The sequence below is a fragment of the Manis javanica genome, chromosome 1, assembly GCF_040802235.1.
Source record: "Manis javanica isolate MJ-LG chromosome 1, MJ_LKY, whole genome shotgun sequence".
Taxonomy (NCBI): domain Eukaryota; kingdom Metazoa; phylum Chordata; class Mammalia; order Pholidota; family Manidae; genus Manis; species Manis javanica.
Window position 1 is genome coordinate 55462822 of NC_133156.1, and position 24615 is coordinate 55487436.

Sequence of the window (24615 nt, forward strand, 5' to 3'; positions counted from 1 at the left end):
ATGAACTGTAAATATTGAACTCTAGTTAGTAGATTTCTTTTTCACAGAAGTATGAGTAATAATTCAAAAACTATCTTAACGTATATTCTAGGATTAAACAAATGTATTGTGGACAATGAGAGCCACGTTTCTCACTGTCAGAGAAGAGAGTTAACACATGTGAAAAGGGTAAAGGATAGAAGGAACCCTGTAGTGCTGGATTGGAATTGGAGGGATCAGTATGAACTTGCAGTTTCTAATAAATATAGATGTATAGATAGATACAGAATAGATGTAGGTGTGTGAGAGTGTTTTATATGCACATTTATATATATGTTTATATATATATATATATAAACATTTATAGTCTGTGTGTGTACATATGTCTTTTTCCTATCTCTGCCCACTAAAAGAGCATAGAAACAATTGCTCCTTAGTAGTAATGAGCACACCTGGTAGTACTCAGATCTTTGTTTCTAAACAGCAATTTCCTGTAAAAGGAACCAGAGTTCCTTGAGGAAATGGCTGATTCCAGAGCTGAGATAGGAAAAAGTACAAGGTAGCATGGAATATCTTGTGCCAGAAAATAAGGAAATGTTCAAAGAATGTTCAGAACATGTCAGAAGACACAGTAGCCAGCTTAAAGGACTTCTGATCAAATTTGGGATAATTTGATCATCAAAATAAATACTGATAGTAAAATACTATAAACTATTGAATAAAATAAGAATTTGTGATTGTACTACTGCTAGGAACAAAGGAAAAAGAGAAGAGACCCTCTTCCTATAGTTAAAGCCAACTAATAAATATAAGAAGAAATGATGAATTAGGAAGAAAAAATGTCCTTTGGCAGTCATCATAATAATAGTTATTCAGGGGTGAATGGACACTAAAATGGTGAAAATCTGTGGGGTACCAAGATATTTGCATAAACTCAAAGTATATTCCCACAAGATACTCATTAATTATAAAAGGAAAAATAATAAATTTGCAGTGGAGATACTACCTTAATCAAATGATCAAAGTTAAAACCACCAATGGACAAATTGCATCATGTGCCTCTTGATACGATATACTGAGAAAAACAAAACATGATTTTTGCAGTATTCCTGACCAAAAAAAAGTGAATAACCTCAATCTAATCATGGGAAAATATCAGACAAATCCCAAATGAGATAGATTCTGTGGAAAAAAAAAAACTGACCTGAACCTTGCAAAAATGTCAATGTCGTGAAAGGCAAAGCGAAACTGAGGAGCTCTTCCAGATCAAAGAGCATTAAAAAACAGACAAACTGAATGCAGTGTGTAATCTGGGAATTTCTTTTGCTATACATAACATCATCATTAATGAGGACAATGAAAAATATCTGATTAAAGCCTTTGGATAATATAATAGTATTGCTCTACTACAAAGCCACAGTAATCAAGACAATTTGGTACTGGCACAAGAACAGAATAGAGACCAGTGGAACAGAATAGAGAGGCCAGATATTAACCCAAGCATATATGGTCAGTTAGTATATGATAAAGGAGCCATGGATATACAATGGGGAAATGACGGCCTCTTCAACAACTGGTGTTGGCAAAACTGGACAGCTACATGTAAGAGAATAAAACTGGATCACTGTCTAACTTCATACACAAAAGTAAACTCGAAATGGATCAAAGACCTGAATGTATATCATGAAACCATAAAACTCTTAGAAGAAAACATAGGCAAAACTCTTTTGAACATAAACATGAACAACTTCTTCATGGACATATGTCCCCAGGCAAGGGAAAAAAGCAAAAATGAAGAAGTGGAACTATATCAAACTAAAAAGCTTCTGTACAACAAAGGACACCATCAGTAGAACAAAAAAGCATCCTACAATATGGGAGAATATATTCATAAATGACATATCTGATAAGGGGTTGACATCCAAAATATATAAAGAGCTCATGCACCTCAACAAATAAAAAGCAAATAAGCCAATTAAAAAATGGGCAGAGGATCTGAACAGACACCTCTCCAAAGAAGAAATTCAGATGGTCAAAAGGCACATGAAAAGATGCTCCACATTGCTAATCATCAGAGCTAATCCAAATTAAAACCACAATGAGATAGCACCTCACACCAGTTAGGATGGTTAACATCCAAAAGACAAACAACAGCAAATGTTGGTGAGGACGTGGAGAAAAAGGAACCCTCCTACACTGCTGGTGGGAATGTAAAGTAGTTCAACCATTGTGGAAAGCAGTATGGAGGTGCCTCAAAAAACTCAAAACAGAAATACCATTTGACCCTGTAATTCCACACCTAGGAATTTACCCTAAGAATGCAGCAGCCCAGATTCAAAAAGACATATGCACCCCTATGTTTATTGCAGCACTATTTACAATAGCCAAGAAATGGAGGCAACCTAAGTGTCTGTCCTTCAGTAGATGAATAGATAAAGAAGATGTGGTACATATACACAATGGAATATTATGCAGCCATAAGAAGAAAACAAATCCTACCATTTGCAACAACATGGATGGAGCTAGAGGGTATTATGCTCAGTGAAATAAGCCAGGTGGAGAAAGACAAGTACCAAATAATTGCACTCATCTGTGCAGTATAAGAACAAGGAAAAAAAAACTGAAGGTACAAAACAGCAGCAGACCCACAGAACCCAAGAATGAACTAACAGTTACCAAAGGGAAAGGGACTGGCGAGGGTAAGTAGGAAGGGAGGGATAAGGGGAATAAGGGCCATTACGATTAGTACACATAATGTAGGGGGAGGGCATGGGGAAGGAAGGCAGAATAGTACAGAGAAGACAAGTAGTGACTCTATAGCATCTTACTATGCTGATGGACAGTGACTGTAATGGGGTATGTGGTGGGGACTTGATAATGGGGGGAATCTAGTAACCACAATGTTGCTCATGTAATTGTATATTAATGATACCAAAAATATAGATATAGATATAGATACGGTGCATAAAAGGAAAAGAGACCCAGAATAGACCAAGGACTACACAAATAACCTTCTATGAAAATAAGGAAATAAAATAATAGATGGCAAACATATTATGTGACAGGAGTAACCAGATTGCTGAAAAGTCTGAAACTGTAAAGAAAATCATACCTACTTTCTCATAAAAAAATGCTGTTGCACAAGGCATAAATCTGCAAAGAAGTAAAAAGCTAACCTTTTCAAACAATATGGCTTCTCTCTCACTTACCAACTTTACATTTCCCTGTATGGCCCCGGAAGATGACTGGTTAGCCAGAGACGGGTAAGATTCCTCAAGGGAGGAACAACCTAAGACAGGCACAGTCTCAGGGGGGCCATCAGGTGAGAAATTGGGGATCAACAGAGGTGAGGCTCAGAACCTCACCCCCTCTGCTTTGAGAGAAATCTTCTGCATCCGTGGATGTCTTGCTGCCCTTGTCTAGCTTGGATTAATACTTAGTCCGTAGGCACACACCTGATCATCTACATTTGCCCTTTTACAGCACTAAACTATGTTTTCTACCTTTATCTTGCATCTACCTACCACTTCAGCATTTTATTAAAAATAATAATAATAATAATAATAAAGGGAGAAATGTGGGATCAACATATAAATCAAGTATAAAAATCAAACGAATATTCCTATTTGACCTGATTGTTTATAGGTCATAATGCAGGATCAAAACCGAAAGTTTCTGTGATGAATGCCCTTGTACTGTTCACCATGTAAGAATTTATTCACTATGTAAGAATTCGTTCACCATGTAAGAACTTGTTCGTTATGCTTCAGAAGATTGGAGACTGACCAGAATTAGGCTTGAGATGGATTAATGATTGTGCATTGAGCATTGACCCCCCTATACAGAATTTTATTGTTGTTAACAACCATTTGATCAATAAATATGAGAGATGCCCTCTCAAAAAATATATATATATATATATATTTAAAATTTAAAAAAACATGTTAAAAAGGCAAAAAAAAATGCTGTTGCAGAAAAATATATATATATATGTATATACAATAGTATTATGTTAAGGAAATTTCCTCATTTTGATCATTACATGGTTATCTAAGAGAATTTTCTTGTTTTTAGGAATTACATGCTGAAGTATTTAGGGACAAATGGGTATTGTGTCTGCAATTTAGTCTCAAATAGTTCAGAGAAATAATTTGAAAGAGAAGGATAAAGAAGATGTAATAGATGTTTATTTAATGTTCAGGGAAACTAAATGAAAGTATTAGGGGTATTTGGGAATTCTTTATACTATTCTTGAAACTCTTCTGTGAGTTTAACAAAAAGTTACAAGGAAAAAAGGTATGTTTATTGTAAACAGCATATGATTGGATTTGCTTTTTTAGCTGAGAATCCCTGCCTTTTAATGGGAGTTATTTATTTCATTTGTATTTAATTAATTGCTGGTTTTACATTTATCATCTTGCTATTTGTTTCATATTTGTCCCTTTTGTCCTTTGTTCATTTTTACTTCCTTTCCTACCTTCTTTTGAATTAATCAGGTATTCTCTATTTTTCTATCCTATCTTTCCTATGGCTTTTTAGTCTTTTTTTAATTAAAATTTTATTTTTACATCATTGTAGATTAATATACAATTGGAAGGAATTATCCAGAGACTCCTTTATCCAGTTTCCCCCAATGATACATACTGCAAAATTGTAGTGCCATATCACAACCATGATATTGAGACTGATACAAGTCAAGATATAGATTTCCATCAGCACAGCGGTTATCTGTGTTGCCCTTTTATAGCCATACCCACTTCCCTCCCATCCCTACCCTTTCTTAACTCCTGGCAACTACTAGTCTATTCTCCATTTTTATAATTTTGTCACTTCAAGAATGTTGTATAAATGGAATCATACAGTATGTAACCTTTTGGGGTTAGCTTTTCCACTCAGCATAATTTCCTGGAGATTCATTCAGGTCGTTGTGTGCATCAATAGTTCATTTCCTTTTATTACTGAAATAGTATTCCATGGTATGGGCAGGCCATGAATTTTTTTTAACTATTTACCCATTGAAAGATACTTGTTTTGTTTCCAGTCTGGGGCTATTATGAATAAAGCTGCTACAAACATTCATGTATAAATTTTCATATGAACAAAAATCTTCATTTTATCTGGAATAAGTGCCAAGGAGTATAATTTTTGCACCATATGGTAGTTAAACGTTTAGTTATTTAAGAAACTGCCAGACTGTCTCCTTGAGTGGCTATATTAGTTTACATGCCCACCAACAATGTATACATGAACCTGTTTCTCTGCAGCCTGGCCAGCATTTGATGTTGTCACTGTTTTTTTATTTTAGCCATTCTTGTAGGTGTGTGGTGATATCTCATTGTGATTTTCATTTTTATTCTCTAATGGTTATTAATGAATTTGAACATCTTTTCATGTGCTTGATTGCCATCTGGATAACTTCTTTACTGAAATTTCTATTTTCATGTTCTAAATGGATTGTTTGCTTTTTTATTATTGAGTTTTGATCATCTCTGTAATTCTAGATACTAGTCCATTGTCAGTTCTGTGGTTTACAAGTAATTTCTACCATTATTTAGTATGTCTTTTCATCCTCTTAACAAGGTCTTTCATAGAGCCAAAGTTTTAAATGTTAATGAAATCCAACTTATCAATTTGTTTTAGATAATACTTTTGTGCCAAAAACTCCTTGGGATTGACTACATAGACCTGTGTCATTGTGTCATCTGCAGTTAGGGACAGTTTCTTTCTTCCTTTCCAATCTTTATGCCTTTTATTTCCTTTTCTTACCTTACTGCACTGGCTAAAACTTCCAGCTCTATATTAAATAGCAGTAGTGAAAGCAAACATCTTTTCCTTTGTTCATGATCTAGGGTAAATTTAGCATTCAGTCCATTAATTAATTGCTGATTAATTAAAATATCAGGTCACTATTAATTACAATGCCAGCTGCAAGGGCTTTTTGTCAATGTTCTTAAGTTGAGGAAGTTCTCTTCTATTCCTAGTTTTCTCAGTTTTTATCATGAATGGGCATTGAATTTATCAATGCTTTTCAGCAAATTTTTTTTAGTGATTGCTCTTAGAATTACAATATGCATCCTTAACTTACTAGTTTGCCTTGATTTAACACTTAATATATAATGTAGGAATCTTATAACTGTGTATTTACATTTACCCCACTCTATTCCCATCCTTTGTATTTTGTCATACATTTTATTTTTATATATATGTATAAACTCCAGAACGAGTCATATTTTTGCTTTAAACATTTAGTTACTTTAATTAAGAGATGAGTTGGAGGGAAGTTTTATATTTACCCATTGTGATATTGTTATTTATAATAAGAAACAAATATTTGGTCTTGACCCCATTACTGGCACACAACTTCTGAAATCCTTGGATTTCCTGATGAAGGAGATTAAGGATTCCTTTATTATGTTAATAGGGTGACTTTTGGACCACCTTAGATTTCCTAAGGAAGGAGACTCTTTGCTGGGGATCCCATCCTGTTCCAGCCACCCAACTCCTTACCCTTGCCCCATCTTCACCTCCAGGGAAGGGATCCGAGCTGGATGTTGAGTTCAGTCACCAACAGCCAATTATTTAATCAGTCATGGTTATCTAATAAAACCTCCTTAAAAGCCCAAAATGACAGTTCAGAGAGTTTCTGGGTAGGTGAACACATGACTATACGGGGGAATGACACACCCAGGAAGCATGGAAGCTCCTGACCCACTCCCACATCCCTTGCCCTAACATCTTTTCCATTTAGCTGTTTATTATTTTATAATAAACTGATATTCTAGTAAGTAAAAGATTTCTTAGTTCTCTGAGCTCTTCTAACAAATAAATGAAGCCAGAGGAGGGGGACCTGGGTACCTCCAAATCTATAGCTAGTCATCCAAAAGCACAGGTCACAATCTAGACTTTCAATTGGCATCTGAAATGAGAGTGGAAGGATAGTCTTTTAGGACAGAGCCCTTAACTGTGGAATCTGATGCTATGTTCAGGTAGATATTGTCAGAATTGAGTTAATTGCTTGGTGGTGTTAGTGAAAAAACACACATTGGACCCACATAGTTACAATTTCTGATGTTCTTTCTAACTGAGGATCCAAGTTCCATTTGGTGTCATTTTTCTTCCACCCAAAGAACTTGCTTCTTAGATTTTTATTTGTAATACAGGTTTACTTGTAATGAATTCTCTCAGCTTTTGTTTATATGGAAATATTTTTATGTCACCTTAATTTATGAATTGTGTTTCTACTTGATGTAAATTCTAGAGTGAACAATAGTTTTTCTTCACTTTAAAGCTGTCCCATTTTCTTCTGGCTTGGTAATGAGAAGTCATTAGAATTTCTTACTGTTGTTCCCTTATATGTTATGTGTCTTTTTAATGTGGCTGTATTATTTTTTATTTTCAGCAATTTGATTATGATACCTAGGTATAGTATTGTCTAATAATTTTGTATTGTGTGCTAGACGTTGTGAATGATACATTGTTGAGGGTCTGAAGTTTGCTGTCTTCCTTTAAAAAGTATTGAGTTTTATTCTGGCAGGCAGTTGATTTACTGGTAGATTAGTTTTCTCCTATTGAGATTTGTTTCTAGGATTTCTAAGGTTGGTTCTAAAGCAGGCCTTACTAAAGGGCTAGAGCCTTGAGGCTTAGTTCAGATCTCAACTGATGCCCAAGATGTTCAGAGAAATCTCCTCACTCTAGCTGAGACCCCAGAGCCGAGTGCCTCTCAGCTCCGGGAGATCTCCAGAATCCCCTCTCAACTTACAGGCCCCAAGTAGCTGTTGTTTCTCAACTTTTGTGGCAAAGGGATGCTTTAAACACATTTTTTGAGCTCCCTCTTTTCTGACACAAATTCCAGGTACCTCAGCTGTCCTGAACTCCACTCCCCATTTGCTGTGCCCAACAAGCTCCATGCTTTCTGTTTGGGAGTCATATTTTCTTCTACCTTACTTAGAAAGTACCTTCAGCAAGAAATACGTGGTAAATGTGGGTTTCACCACCTTGTTTCCCTTCTCTCAAGAATAACAATATTTGTAGTAGTTTGTCTAATGTCTGAAAATAGTTATTTCATATATTTTCCCATTTCATATTGTTTATAATAGGAGGATAAATCTAATACAGTTACTCTGTTAACGCTGAATCTGGAAGTTGGCCTGCCTCTGTAACTTGTTTTTAAATTTTTAATGTAATTTCTATAGATGATTGTACCTCCATTTCCTACTATGTCCAATACATTAAAATTACCTTCTTTTGTTTGTCTATCTCTGAGTTTTCTGTCTGTGGATTATAAAACCAAGACAAATGCAGACCCTGAAATAAAAATTGGATGAGAGAATACTGCTTGAAATATAAGGTTTATTAATTGTCCAAAAGACATGAAATAACAAATGTGACAAGGATGTGAAGAAATGGGAACCCTTCTACATTGTTGGTGGGAATTTAAATTGGTGCAACCATAGTGGAAAGCAATATGGAGTTCCTCAAAAAACTAAAAATAGAAGTACCATTTGACCCAGGAATTCCACTCCTAGGAATTTACCCAAAGAAAACAAACACCCTGATTTGAAAAGACATATGCACACTTATGTTTATCATTGCACTATTTGCAATAGCCGAGATATGGAAGCAACTTAAGTGTCCATCAATAGATGAATGGATAAAGAAGTTGTACATATGCACAATGGAATATTATTCAGCCATAAAAAGAAAAGAAATTGGATAACCTAGAAGAAATGGACAACATTCTAGAAAAATACAACATTCCAAGGTGGACCCAGGAAGAAATAGAAAATCTGAATAGACCAATTACCAGCAAGGAAATTGAATTGGTAACCAAAAAAAATACCTAAGAACAAAACACCTGGACCAGATGCCTTCACTGCTGATTTTATCAAATGGGTATTATACCCATCCTCCTTAAAATTTTCCAAAAAGTAGAAGAGGAGGGAATACTCCCAAACTCATTCCACAAGACCAGTATTACTCTAATATCAAAAGCAGACAAAGACACCACAAAAAAATAAAATTAAAGACCAATATCCCTGGATGAACATAGATACAAAAATACTCAACAAAATATTAGCAAACCGAATTCAAAAATACATCAAAAGATCATCCATCTTGATTAAGTAGGAATTTTTCCAGGGATGCAAGGATAGTACAATATTCGAGAATACATCAATATCATCCACCACATCAACAAAAAGGACAAAAACCACATGTTCATATCCATAGATGCTGAAAGAGCATTCGACAAAATTCAGCATCCATTCATGATAAAAACTCTTCACAAAATGGGCATAGAGGACAAGTACCTCAACATAATAAAAGCCATATATGACAAACCCATAGCAAACATCATTCTTAACAGCAAAAAACTGAAAGCTTTTCCCTTAAGATCGGGAACAGGACAAGATGTCCACTCTCCCCACTTTTATTCAACATAGTTCTGGAGGTCCTAGCCATGGCAATCAGACAACACAAAGAAATAAAAGGCATCCAGATTAGTAAGGAAGAAGTTAAACTGTCACTGTTTGCAGATGACATGATATTGTACATAAAAAACCCTAAACAATCTATCCCAAAACTACTAGAACAAATAACTGAATTGAGCAAAGTAGCAGGATACAAAATCAATACACAGAAATCTGTTGCATTCCTAAATACTAATGATGAACTAGAAGAAAGAGAAATCAGGAAAACTATTCCATTCACAACTGCATCAAAAAGAATAAAATACCTAGAAATAAACCTAAACAAGGAGGTGGAAGACCTATACCCTGAAAACGATAAGACACTCATAAGAGAAATTAAAGAAGCACTAGTAAATGGAAATACATCTCATGCTCATGGATAGGAAGAATTAGTATTGTCAAAATGGCCATCCTGCCTGAAACAATCTATAAATTCAACGGAATCCCTATCAAAATACCAACAGCATTCTAGAACTAGAGCAAATAGTTCTAAAATTCATATGGAACCACAAAAGACCCTGAATAGCCAAAGCAATTCTGGGAAGGAAGAAGAAAGCTGGGGGTATTACTCTCCCTGACTTCAAGCTCTACTACAAAGCCTCAGTAATCAAGACAAGTTGGTACTGACACAAGAACAAACTCATAGATCAATGGAACAAAATAGAATCCAGATATAAATCCAAACATATACGGTCAATTAATATATGATAAAAGAGCCATGGACAATGGGGAAATGACAGCCTCTTCAACAGCTGGTGTTGGCAAAACTGGACCACTACATGCAAGAGAATGAAACTGGATTATTGTCTAACCCCTGACACAAAAGTAAACTCAATGGATCAAAGACCTGAATGTAATTCATGAAACCATAAAACTCTTAAAAGACACCATAGGCAAAAATCTCTTGAACATAAACATGAGTGACTTTTTTCTGAACACATCTCCTTAGGAAAGGGAAACAAAAGTAAAATTTAACAAATGGGACTACATCATGCTAAAAAGCTTCTGTACAGCAAAGGACACAAAAAGGCATCCTACAGTATGGGAGAATATATTTGTAAATGACATATCCAACAAGGGGTTAACATCCAAATAATATAAAGAACTCACATGCCTCAACACCCAAAAAGCAAATAACCCTATTAAAAAATGGACAGAGGATATGAGCAGACACTTCTCCAAAGAAGAAATTCAGATGCCCCACAGGCATATGAAAAGATGCTCCACCTTGCTAATTATCAGGGAGATGAAAATTAAAATGAGATACCACCTCACACAAGTTAGAATGGCCAATATCCAAAAGACAAGGAACAACAAATGCTGGCGAGGATGCGGAGAAAGGGGAATCCTCCTACACTGCTGGCGGGAATGTAAACTAGTTCAACCACTGTGAAAAGCAATATGGAGGTTCCTCAAAAAATTCAAAATAGAAATACCTTTTGACCCAGGAATTCCACTTTTAGGAGTTTACCCAAAGAAAACAAGATCCCTGATTCAAAAGACATATGCACCCCTATGTTTATCACAGCACTATTTACAATAGCCAAGAAATGGAAGCAACCTAAGTGTCCATCAGTAGATGAATGGATAAAGAAGATATGATACATATACACAATGGAATATTATTCAGCCATTAGAAGAAAACAAATCCTACCATTTGCAACAACATGGGTCAAGCTAGAGGGTATTAAGCTCAGTGAAATAAGTCAGGCAAAGAAAGACAAGTACCAAATGATTTCACTTATCTGTGGAGCATAAGAACAAAGCAAAACCTGAAGAAACAAAACAGCAGCAGACAGACTCCAAGAAGGGACTAGCAGTTACTAAAGTGGAGGGGGTACAGGAGGGCAGGTGGGGTGGGAGGATAACGGCATTGAGGGACATTAAGATTGGTACACATGGTGGGGGAGAGTCATGGGGAAGACAGTGTAGCACAGAAAAGACAAGTAGTGACTCTGTGTCATCTTGCTATGCTGATGTGCAGTGACTGAGGCCGGGTGTGTGGGTGGAACTCGGTAATATCGGTGAGTGTAGCAACCACAATGTTACTCATGTGAAACCTTCATAAGATTGTATATCAATGATATCAATAAAAAAAAGAAACAGAAAGAACAAAATAGCAGTAGAATCAAAGATACAGAGAAGTGTATTACCAAGTGGTTACCAAGGGGGAGTGGTTTAGATGGGGGGATGGGAAAGGGGATAAAAGGATACAATAATTCACAATCACAATATAAGTTGGTCACAGGGACGGTAGTACAGCATGGAGAATACAGTTAATGATTCTGTAACATCTTACTACGTTGATGTAGGAAACTACGCTGATGTAGGAAACTTAGTACGTTGATACAAGGAAACTATTATTTCCTTGAAATAATAGTTGTGATGGCTAACTTCCTCTTTCTGTTCTCCATACAGAGAAATGTTCTTTACTACCATGGAAAGCCACCTTCTGCGCTGCAAAGTGTTGGAAATCATATTCCTCCACAGCTGCGAGACACCCACTCGCCTGCCCTTGTCTCTGGCACAGGCACTCTACTTTCTGAACAATTCCACATCGCTGCTCAAGTGTCAGGTACATTTTTCCCTGCTCCAGTTCCAGTCCTAGAACACCTTTCCCCTACTCTTCGAGCACTGTATAAAAGTGACTTGAAAGAAAAGTGTACAAAGCCTTTAACTGAGGAAGGCATTTACTACCAATTGTTTTTACTATCTCTGCAGTCAGATAAAACCCATTGGCAGACATGGGATGAACTGGTTGAGCATCTGCAGTTTCTGTTATCCAGTTACCAACATGTTTTAAGAGGTAAGGAACACTTGTTCACAATAAGATGGTATGGGAGTCTCACGTGGACATGATTATGAATAAAGTTACATAGGGTATTGTAATTTGTTAGCTTAAGTGAAACATTGTTCCTTGGTTGTAAGTCAGGAAGAAGGAATTAATGCTATGAAACTGGAATCACTGCTATGAAATAAAAGAATTCACACATTTCTGTTACACCTGATATGGGCTCACAATTATTAGGTTGTATAGGTCATCAAGTCATTGTGACATGCAGAGTATCCAGTAGTGACCTGAGCAGCCCTGGCATCTCACACTAGCCCATCACTGCAATGCCTTTGGTGGATCCATTGCTCACTGACTATGGACATTGTAAACATCCATCAATATAATGCAAACACGGAGAAAATAAGTGGCAAGGTGAAAGTGTACATTTTGCAAATGATCTAAGAAACCCTAAAGTCAGTGAAAGTAGATCTTTTCAAGTCACAGGCAAAGCCAGTGATCAATGAAGATCCAGGAGAGTTAGACTAATTAACAATTGGGGCAAATATTGGCCCGAATAATGATATAATAGCTGCTTCAAGTGAGAATAATTTTATTATACAAGGGTTAAAGGGACCCTTGGGAACACTGATATGATTATTAATTACAAGAGGAAAGATAGTAACTTTAAAGGAGAGAAAACTGGTGTTCCTCTTGATGGATACCCTGAGAAGGATACCTCACCACTTAGGTAGTGTTCTTGCCAAAAATTCATGGCCCAAATCTAATCACATGGAAGCACCAGACAAACCCAGATTGAGGGATCTTGTACAAAATAATTGTTGGCCTGTACTCTTCAAAAGTGCCAATGTCTTAATAACAAAGAAACACTGAGGAACTGGTCTGTATTCAAAAGAAACTAAAGCATATGAATACTAGATAGAAAACATGATCCTGGATGGGATCCCAAACCAGGAATAAAGAAGCTGTAAAGTATATTATTGGGACAATTGGTGAAATTTAAATTGATTTAATAGATTTAATATTCTATTAATATTAAATGTCCTATTTTTCCTTTTTTTTTTATTAAGGTATGATTGATATGCACTCTTATAAAGGTTTCACATGAAAAAACAATGTGGTTACTACATTCACCCATATTATCAAGTCCCCACCCATACCCCAATGCACTCACTGTCCATCAGTGCAGCAAGATGCCACAGATCCACTATGCACCTTCTCTGTGCTACACTGTTCTCCCTGTGATCCCCCACACCATGTGTACTAAACATAATACCCCTCAATCCCCTTCTCCCTCCCTCCCCACCTGCCCTCCCACACCCCTCCCCTTTGGTAACCACTAGTTCATTCTTGGAGTCTCTGAGTCTGCTCCTATTTTGTTCCTTCAGTTTTGCTTCACTGTTATACTCCACAAATGAGGGAAATCATTCGGCATTTGTCTTTCTCCACCTGGCTTATTTCACTGAGCATAAAGTCCTCCAGCTCCATCCATGGTAGAATTTGTTTCCTTCTTATGGCTGAATAGTATTCCATTGTGTATATGTACCACATCTTCTTTATCCATTCATCTACTGATGGACACTTAGGTTGCTTCCATATCTTGGCTGTTGTGAACAGTGCTGCGATGAACATAGGGGTGCATATGTCTTTTTGAATCTGAGAAGTTGTATTCTTTGGGTAAATTCCAAGGAGTGGGATTCCCAGGTCAAATGGTATTTCTATTTTGAGTTTTTTGAGGAACCTCCATATTGCTTTCCACAATGGTTGAACTAGCTTACATTCCCACCAGCAATGTAGGAGGGTTCCCCTTTCTCTGCATCCTCACCAGCATTTGTTGTTCTTAGTCTTTTCAATGCTGGCCATCCTTACTGGTGTGAGGTGATATCTCATTGTGGTTTTAATTTGCATTTCCCTGTTGATTAGTGATGAGGAGCATCTTTTCATATGTCTGTTGGCCATCTGAATTTCTTCTTTGGAGAACTGTCTCTTCATATCCTCTGCCCATTTTTTAATAGGGTTATTTGCTTTTTGGGTGTTGAGGTGTGTAAGTTCTTTATATATTTTGGATGTTAACCCCTTGTCGGATATGTCATTTACAAATATATTCTCCCATACTGATGCCTTTTTGTTCTGTTGATGGTGTCCTTTGCTGTACAGAAACTTTTTGGTTTGATGTAGTCCCATGAATTCATTTTTGCTTTTATTTCCCTTGCCTGAGGAGATGCATTCAAGAAGTTACTCATGCTCATATTCAGGAGATGTTTGCCTATGTTGTCTTCTTAGTTTTATGGTTTCATGACTTACATTCAAGTCTTTGACCCACTTCGAGTTTATTTTTGTGTATGGTTTAAACAATAATCCAGTTTCAGTCTCTTGCATGTAGCTGTCCAGTTTTGCCAACACCAGCTGTTGAAGAGGCTGTCATTTCTCCACTGTATGTCCATGGCTCCTTTATCATGTATTAATTGACCATATATGGGTGTATTTATATCAGGGCTCTCTAGTCTGTTCCATTGGTCTATGGGTCTTTTCTTGTGCAATGTCCTATTTTTTTCAGTAATCATACTGGCTTATGAAAGTATATGTCTTCAGTTTTAGGAAGTTCATACTGAGGTATTGAGGGGTTGAGAGGCACAATGTCCAATTTACACTCAAACAGTAAAGTGGAAAGGCGTATATTTAAAATTTGTCTGCCACATTCATGTTAAGATTCATGTTGGCTCAATAATGGCACTAGGGAAGGTAAGATAGCCTTAACACCCTCTTTGGCTTGGAACTGAGGAAGCAGTTGTGGTGAAAGCACTGGATTTAAGACAGAAGATCTGGGTTTAAATCCTAACTCCACCATGTACTCTGTGTTGGGCAGCTAACTTTAGCTAACCCTAGACCTCAATTTCTTCCTTGTATAGAATGGGGATGGTGATATATACCTTGCCAAAACTGACTGTTAATGGGTATGAGAAGAAAGCAGGAAGTCTTCAGTCAATGTTAGTTGAATCTCAGTCTACCCATTTGTCTAGCCGGGAGCAGGCTACAGGGTCTTCTCTGTGTCAGGCTCTTGTAACTAAAATGTGAGAGTGCATTGTCAAGGTAATGGCATTTGTGTTTGTGTAGCTTGTGCATGTTTTAGCACCCTCAAGGAAAGGTACATATCCTTCTCGGAACAGAGCCCCAGAGGCAAACTCCATGTGTACTTAGCCTCACTGAAGTTATGTAATGGTTTCTTTTGGAGACCCAACAGAAAGTTTAATATTAAAGCAGCTTGGTTTTGTTTAAAGTCGACCTTTAACACTTCTTGTTCATTCTGTTTTGCTTCCCAGGGACTACACCTAGGTTCTGATCAGTAGTGACTTAAGATGGATATGGGATCCACTTTTACTACAGAATATTCTTATGCTTGAAATAAAGGAGAGGGAGGCCTCAAATCAGTGTATATTGACCCAGAATAAATGGGGTGTGTTCCAAGGCTATTTCATCTTCTACATCCACTCCACCTTCTTTGGAGACCAAGAGTTAAGAAGGAAAGAAGTATTTCAACCCAGTATTTTGACAACAGTATCCTACAAAGAGCCCAGCTGGATGGTACCCTGAAACGGTCACTGCCCTTGTCAGTAGGCATTTTACTGTGAGGGCTCCTTAGTCATCTCTGCCCCCTTCAGCTAGTCTGAGGACATTATTGAGGGCATTTTGCAGTCAGCCTGAATTGTCCAGCTCCAAGGGTTGGGGATGAAAGGAACAGGTTAGGGAACCCAATCTTGTCCTTTGTTTAGGAGAACCTCTTAGCATGGAGGAAAAGAGGAAGGCAGACAGATAAATGCACATATGCTGGTTTATATAATCCAGTAACTTTGTGAAGGTGTCATCCCCCTTTTAGAGATGGGAAAACAAAGGCTGATAGAAAAGTAAATGCAGAGTCAGGATTCAAAGTTACATCTGTTGTCAAAGTCTGTGCACAATGAAAACACACTGGAAGGAATTACTTCCCTATGAAATCACTGGATTAGGTTAGAAGGTGAGATTCAAAGGAATTTCTAACCCTTTGTTAATTACCTTTGTACAGACCCCTGATCTTGGCGAGAACTACATGCTGAACTCCCACATTTTGTAAATGTTTCCATAGAGGGCAGAGTAGCCCCACTGAGATGTTAAACTCACATTCTCTGGCTAAATCAGTCCTCTTATACCCCAGTTTCCTATCCATGCAACTCAAGTTTGAACCTCAGCAAAATTACAAAATTATGCCATGTTGTGAATAGTTAAAACCTTATATTTTGAAGCTATGAATTCTAGGAACTTGAACGTGTAATATTTAAATGAGCAAAAAATACATGCTTTCTTTGAATTCTACTCACCTAGACAGCTTAGGCAGGGGGCCCACAGAAGTCAGACACTACTTCATGCCCTGGAGAGACACCAGTTCATTCCGAGGAGGGTCACACACACAGCCTTCCCACAAGGAGCCCTGTCTGAGAGGGGGGACAGCAAATGCAGGCAAGATTCAGTTCATGCATTCATCCAGGCAAGCAGTATTTACTGAATGCCTTCTCTCTGCTTGGCTCATTGGGAAAACTTCAGTGAATAAGGCCAACATAGTCCCTGTCTATATAGCTTATTGTCTAGTGAAGACATTGATACTAAACATATAATCACACAAGTGGTATTTAATTACAATAAGGATAATGTTATGAAGGAAAGAAGTGCACAAAATAGGAGGACTTAAAACTATTTTTGGAAGGACCTGGAAAGGCCTTCTTAATGAAGTGATACTTCTGCTGAGATATGAGGTACTGATGTTAGCCAGCCAAACTGACGGGGCAGCATTTTCCAGAGGGAAAAAACAGCATGTCCAAGGCCCTTAAGAGAAGAGGTTGCTTAGTGAGTCCAGGGAACACAGACCAAGCTGGCAGGACTGGAGAGGAGTGAGCAAAGGAAGAACAGCATGAGACAAGACTAGAACAGGAGATGGGATGGGGCCTGAAGGGCCATGTTAAGGAATTTCAACTTGATTCTAAGAATGAAGAGAAGCCATCGAAGTGGTTTGTGTAAGGTTGCTCTGCCTGATACGCGGCAAATAGTTTGGTGGAGAACCAGGGAGGTCAGGGAAGGGGTAATGGTGACAAAGGTGTGGGTAGTACAATGGGGCAGACAGTGGCTGGAACAGAAGCACTTTGAAGATCATTTTGATCAGACTTGGGTGGCTGAGTCTGAAGGCTGAGTCCAGGGTGCTGCCGTTACTGACCTGGAGATAATGGAGGAAAATGAAGATGAAGAGCTCAATGTGACTGTTATGTTGGAGATTCCTGTAGAGTTGATGAGGGTGGTGGTGGTGATGATGATGAAATCTTAATAGTTAACCCTAGCATATTGAGCCAGGAGCTGATAATACAATACTACTACTACCAATCGAAATATCTTGAGCAAGGCTTTGTGCTAAACTCATTACAAAAATCACCTCACACAATAATCACAACCACCTCTGATGTAAGAACTCTCATCCTTACTGAAGCATAAAATCCAAGGTCTTCCCGTGGATGTTTTGTTGCCCTTGTCTAGCTCGGATTAGCACAGTCTACAGGCACACACCTGATCATCTACATTTGCCCTCTTACAGCACTAAACTATGTTTTCTACCTTTATCTTGCATCTACCTACCACTTCAGCATTTTATTAAAAATAATAATAATAAAGGGAGAAATGTGGGTTCCACATATAAATCAAGTATAAAAATCAAACGAATATTCATATTTGACCTGATTGTTTATAGTTCATGATGCATGATCAAAACCGAAAGTTTCTGTGATGACTGCCCTTGCACTGTTCACCATGTAAGAACTTATTCACTATGTAAGAATTCGTTCACCATGTAAGAACTTGTTCGTTATGCTTCAGAAGATTGGAGACTGACGAGAATTAGGCTTGAGATGGATTAATGATTGTGCATTGAGCATTGACCCCCCTATACTGAATTTTATTGTTGTTAACAACCATTTGATCAATAAATATGAGAGATGCCCTCTCAAAAAAAAAAAAAAAAGATTCTGAAAACTAAGGATAGTAAGGATGAGGGGAGGAAGTCCAAGAATAAAGATTTTGCATTTGTAAGAGATTCTAGCAATCTACAACATTTATTCTAAAGTCAACGTGGAATATTAAGGCAAAGCTGAAAGAAAGTATATGTGTCTAGGGAATTTCTGCTTTCTGCCATGAGAAAGCGAGAGGGTCTGGAGTTATCTCCCCCACAGCTGTAAACTAATAATTATTGGTAAAATATAATAAAAACACTTATTTTCAAAAAAAAAAAAAAGTCCAAGGTCTTGTCAACTGGACCAGAATGGCTGAAGTCTGCTGGCCAAGATCTCCACCCCCTTGGACTGTGCTTAGATTGGTGCTGCCAACATTTGCTTCTGTGAATTTCCTGTATTATTTTAATAAACTCCAAATTCTTCTTGCTCCCATTCCAAGTGTTCCCTGTCCCACTCTATTCCATCAATCTTTCCATTTTTCAAAATCCTTTTTGTATTCTTCAGAGTAGCATATGCCTTGTTTAAGAAAATCAAATTCTACTTGTGTCCCCCATAACCATTCCCTACCAGTAGTAGAGTGAAACAGTATATTTCCCTGCTTAAAGCTCTCCATGTGCTTCCCTTTGCTCTCAGAGGCCAAACTCCACACTGTTCTGTGGCCCAGCCTACCTTCCAGTCTGATGTAGCACTGCCTTCCCCTTACTACCCAGATTTACTCAGTCTCAAAACAAGTTCTTCCTGCCTCAGGGCATTTGCTGTTCTCTCTACCTGGGTTGCTTTTCCCCTAGACCTTTGCATGGTTGATAACCTCTCATCCTTCAGGACCCAGCTAAGAGGCCCTCCCAACTAGAGTGGGCTCCTTCCCTCATTCCCCTAGTGTCACTGTTATCACAGCATCCACTTTATTTATTTGATGGCTCTCACCAAAACTATAATGGTTTTTCTTGGCTTATTTGCTGTTAAGCTTCTGCAACCAGAAAGTCAGTCTCTGAGGGCTGGTTTCCAAGTCTCTAATTCCACTCATCCCCAGAGTCTAGCCCAGTTCCAGATACACAGGAGGTGCTCACTCTTAAATTTTTGTTGATTATTAAAAGCATCTTGCAATGACATCCCAAGGCAACTTTGCTTCCTGGGTGTCCAGACATTTTAGATACTCTAGTGTATTTATTGTACTTTTTTTCAGATTAGTTAGGCCAATTGCTATAAATTTAGAGGGACTTTACCTGAAAAGATGTTTCTATATTATTTGAAAATGTAACCTAATAACATTGCTTAAAAATACGTTTGTTCTATGTTTCCTAAATTTCTGGAAACTATGTAGTTCAGTTCTTCTAATAACCCTGTTAATGAAGGTGTCATTATCCCCATTTTATAAATGAGGAGATTGAGGAAACGATGCTGTAGTGCACTCTGGTACATCTGGAGTCATCAAATCCTCAGCGCTCTCAATCCATTTGTCCTCGTGATCTTGCACTCCATTGCCTCAGTTCCGCATGCTTCCAGAACCCCATGGGGGCTAATCTGTGGATTTGGGATAAGATACCTCTGTAACTTTTTTACTTTCCCTAATACTTTTTATTTTTTTACCTACAGAGAGGTACAATGAATACCCATATACCCTTGATATTGATTTACCAGCTGTTAACATTTTACCACATTTGGTTCATCAATTGATCCATTTATACTTTTTTTTCCTTTTTTTTGCTAACCTATTGAGACTAAATTGTGCCATCATAATCTTCATGCTTAAATACTTCAGCCTAAGTGTAAGGATGTTGTACATACCTATAGTATCTCCTTTTATAACTATTCATTATCACACTCAATAAATTTATACTTAATAGAATATTTTATAATATGTTCCAATTCCAATAATATCCTTTATAAGTAGCTGGTTTTGTGCTGAGCCAGGTTCCAGTCAAACATCGTACTTGGTTATTATGCACTTTGGTCTCCTTTAATTAAACACAGCTCCCAGCCTTTACTTGTCTTTCATAATACAGAGATTTTTGAATAGTACAGGGCAGTTATTTTGTAGAAGTTTCCATAATTGGGATTGTCTAATCCTTTCCTGGTGATTAGTTTCATATTAAATCCTGTTCACAGGAGAGTGAATACATGAGGGACACTCCTTCCCAGTACAGGACAGCAAGAGGCAATAATGTCACTTTGGTCCTACTATTGATGATGTTAAGTTTAATCATTTAATTAGTCTAGTGTCTATCAGATTTCTCCATTGTTCTCTTTGTTATTAGTAATTAAGCCAGTGAGTAAAATTTTGAGACTGTGAATATCCTGTTCAGCCTCTCATTCAATGGTTTTAGCATCCATTGATGGTTCCTACTGGAACTGACAGTATGTTAGATTGAAAAGTGGTTACTTTCTAGTTGTACATTTCTTCTACATTTCTTAACTGGACTTCTTCTGGAAAAAAGGACCTATCTCATCTCCCATCCCCTCCTTTTTTATACTGTGGACTTGAGACTTTTTGAAAGTCAATGTGTTTTAATCCATTTTTGTCATTTTTTTATGATCACGTCCAAAATGTGGCCAACAAGAGTCTTCTTGAAACTGACTTTTGTCCTTTAGACATGTCTACATCACTTTTTGTTTGTTTGTTTTGTTTTTCTGGTATTAGTAATATACAATTACATGAGCAACATTGTGGTCACTAGATTCCTCCCATTATCAAGACCCCACAACACACCCCATTATAGTCACTGCGTAATAAGATGCTATGGAATCACTACTTGTCTTCTCTGTGCTATACTGCCTTCCCATGCCCCCCTGATACATTGTGTGTGCTAATCATAATGCCCCATAATCCCCTTCTCCCTCCCTTCGCACCCACACCCCACAGTCCCTTTCCCTTTGGCAACTGTTAGTCCATTCTGGGGTTTTGTGAGTCTGCTGCTGTTTTGTTCCTTCAGTTTTTGCTTTGTTCTTATGCTCCACAGATGAGTGAAATCATTTGGCACTTGTCTCTCTGCCTGGCTTCTTTCACTGAGCTTAATATCCTCCAGCTCCATCCATGTTATTGCAAATGGTAGAATTTGTTTCTTTCTTACAGCTGAATAGTATTCCATTGTGTATATGTACCACATCTTCTTTATCCATTCATCTACTAATGGACACTTAGGTTGCTTCCATTTCTTGGCTATTGTAAATAGTGCTGCGATAAACATAGGGGTGCATATGTCTTTTTGAGACTAGGAAACTGCATTCTTAGGGTAAATTCCTAGGCGTGGAATTCCTGGGTCAAATGATATTTCTATTTTTAGTCTTTTGAGGAACCTCCATACTGCTTTCCACAATGGTTGAACTAGTTTACAATACCATCAACAGTGTAGGAAGACCCCCTTTCTCTGCATCCTTGCCAGCATTTGTTGTTTCTGTTCTTTTCTACGTTGGCCATCCTAACTGGCGAGAGGGGATACCTCATTGTAGTTTTAATTTTCATTTCCCTGATAATTAGCGATGTGGAGCATCTTTTCATGTGCCTGTTGGCCATGTGAATTTCTTCTTTGGAGAACTGTCTGTTCAGCTACTCTGCCCATTTAATAGGGTTATTTGCTTTTTGGGTGTTGAGGCATATGAGTTCTTTATATATTTTGGATGTTAACCCCTTGTCAGATATGTCACTTACAAATATATTCTCCCTTACTGTAGGATGCCTTTTTGTTCTGCTGATAGTGTCCTTTGCTGTACAGAAGCTTTTTAGCATGATGTAGTCCCATTTGTTCATTTTTTATTTTGTTTCCCTTGCCCAAGGAGATGCATTCAGCAAAAAGTTGCTTGTGTTTATATTCAAGAGATTTTTGCCTATGTCTTCTAAGAGTTTTATGGTTTCATGACTTACATTCAGGTCTTTGATCCATTTTGAGTTTACTTTTGTGTATGGGATCAGACAACAATCCAGTTTCATTCTCTTGCATGTAGCTGTCCAGTTTTGCCAACACCAGCTGTTGAAGAGGCTGTCATTTCCCCATTGTATATCCATGGCTCCTTTAATTGACCATAAATGCTTGGGTTTGTATCTGGGCTCTCTAGTCTGTTGCATTGGTCCATAGGTCTGTTCTTGTGCCAGTACCAAATTATGTTGATTACTGTGGCCTTGTAGTAGAGCTTGAAATCAGGGAACATAATCCTCTGCCACTTTATTCTTCCTTCTCAGGATTGCTTTGGCTATTCGGGGTCTTTTGTGGTTCCATATGAATTTTAGAACGATTTTCTCTAGTTTGTTGAAGAATGATGTTGGTATTTTGATAGGGATTGCATTGCATCTGTAGGTTGCTTTAGGCAGGATGGCCATTTTGACAATATTAATTCTTCCTATCCATGAGCATGGGATATGTTTCCATTTATTGGTATCCTCTTTAATTTCTCTCATGAGTGTCTTGTAGTTTTCAGAGTATAGGTCTTTCACTTCCTTGGTTAGGTTTATTCCTAGGTATTTTATTCTTTTTGATGCAATTATGAATAGAATTGTTTTCCTGATTTTTCTTTCTGCTAGTTCATCGTTAGTGTATAGGATTGAAACAGATTTCTGTGTGTTAATTTTGTATCCTGCAACTTTGCTGAATTCAGATATTAGTTCTAGTAGTTTTGGAGATTCTTCCACATGAGTTTTTAAGTATTCCATTGCTTTCTTGTTAAAGATGTTCCAGGTTCTCCTTATAATTTCCTTGTTACAGACCTAGAATCACCTTCTTTCCAGAAAAAGTGTCTGGTTTCTTTAGTTGGGGGAATAGTATTTAGAAAACAAGATCTGGGTGAGGAGTATGCTGATTGATACTGGGGTGTCTGATTCTAGGCCCTTTCCAACAGCAGAGCTAGTAAATTACAAAATTTTTTAATACAAGTTCATACTGATAACTCTACTTCCACTCCCACAGAATTCCTCCTTCCCTTCTATTCCATAACTGAATCTCTCTTCTTGCACAGTGAGAACCTTTGTTCCAAACATGAATGTATTTATTAATTTGATCTGTCATATAATATATACAAACATATTTCTTTTTAAATTTTTTAATTGAATTATAGTTGACATAAAATATTAGTTTCAGGTGTACAACATAGTGGTCCAAAAACTGCATGCATTATGAAATGCTCATCACGGTAAGTGTAGTTACCATCTGTCACCATACAAAGTTATTTCAATATTATTGCTACATTCCCTATGCTGTACTCTCATCCCCATGACTTATTTTGTAATTGGAAGTTTGTACCTCTTAATCCCCTTCACCTATTTTGCCCCCCCAGTATCTCTCCCCTATGACAATCACCAGTTTGTTCTCTGTATTTAGGAGTATTTGCCTTGTTTTCAGATTTGTTTTCAGATTCCACATGTAAGTGAAATCATATTGTATTTGTTTTTCTCTGGCTGACTCATTTCACATACCATAATATCCTCTAGTTCCATCTACATTGTCACAAACGGCAAAATTTCATTCTTTTTTATGACTAAGATTCCATTGTGTATATATATATACCACGTCTTTATTCATTTGTCCATCCTATCAGTGCACAGTGGGTTGCTTCCACATCTTGACTATTGTAAATAATGCTGCAATAAACATAGGAGTGCATGTATCTTTTCAAATTAGTGTGTTTGTTTTCTTCAGGTAAACACCCACAAGTGGAATTACTGAGTCACATGGTATTTCTATTTTTATCTATTATGTAGATTGCTTAACTCCATTTTGTTTAGTTCTTTTTCCAAAGTTTTATCTTGCTCTTTCATTTGGAACATATTTCTCTATCTCATTTTGTTTGATTTTCTGTGTCTGAAATTAGGTGGAACAGCTCCCTCTCCCAGTCTTGAAGTAGTCTGTGTAGGAACATTCCTTCTCAAGATTGTGTGTGCCTAGCACCTTTGGCTGCCTGGCACCATAGCCAGCATGAGCTGGAGGTCTCTGGTGCTCCGCATCAGAGCTACCCTGGTGGGATGGCTAGAACTGAAGTGGGCACAGGCCAGGTAGCCCCCAGATGCTCTGTGCTGGGACTGCCCTGGCGGGACAGCTAAAACCCAAGAGGGCTCAGGACAGAGTGTACCACTCTGGCGCTGCCTTGGTGGTCTGCTGGAGCTTAGACAGGCATGGGCGGAGCATCTTGTAGGGACATCTGGGGCTAGGGTCCCCGGGCTCATTGAGGAAGCAGGCTGGCTGGGACACCTGGGCCCTGCCCACAACACTGTCAAGGTAGGAGGCAACATTAACAGTGGTGCTCACCAGCACTTCCCACGCAGGAGTGTTCCCTCCCCCAGTTTGTGGATGTGTCAGTGTTAGTGAAGGGGCTTCCTTACAGTCTAGCTCACCTTTAAACTGTGGGTTCTCTTCCGGTGCCCCAGGGGATG

At 37.8% G+C, this 24615-nt stretch overlaps 1 protein-coding gene across 7 annotated transcripts in view; it reads left to right on the forward strand.

Moving 5' to 3' along the window:
- The window catches only part of SIMC1 (SUMO interacting motifs containing 1), an 88350-nt gene that overhangs the window by 62167 nt on the left and 1568 nt on the right, over positions 1-24615 (forward strand). For 4 of the 7 annotated variants that reach the window (XM_036995112.2, XM_036995113.2, XM_036995109.2 and 1 more), the window contains 2 exons: positions 11865-12021; positions 12168-12252. In XM_036995112.2, coding sequence (XP_036851007.2) covers positions 11865-12021; positions 12168-12252 — 242 coding nt within the window. Of the gene's footprint in view, positions 1-11864; positions 12022-12167; positions 12253-23884; positions 23920-24615 lie in introns of all 7 variants that reach the window. The other 3 variants (XM_036995111.2, XM_073232456.1, XM_073232460.1) reach the window with 1 other exon arrangement.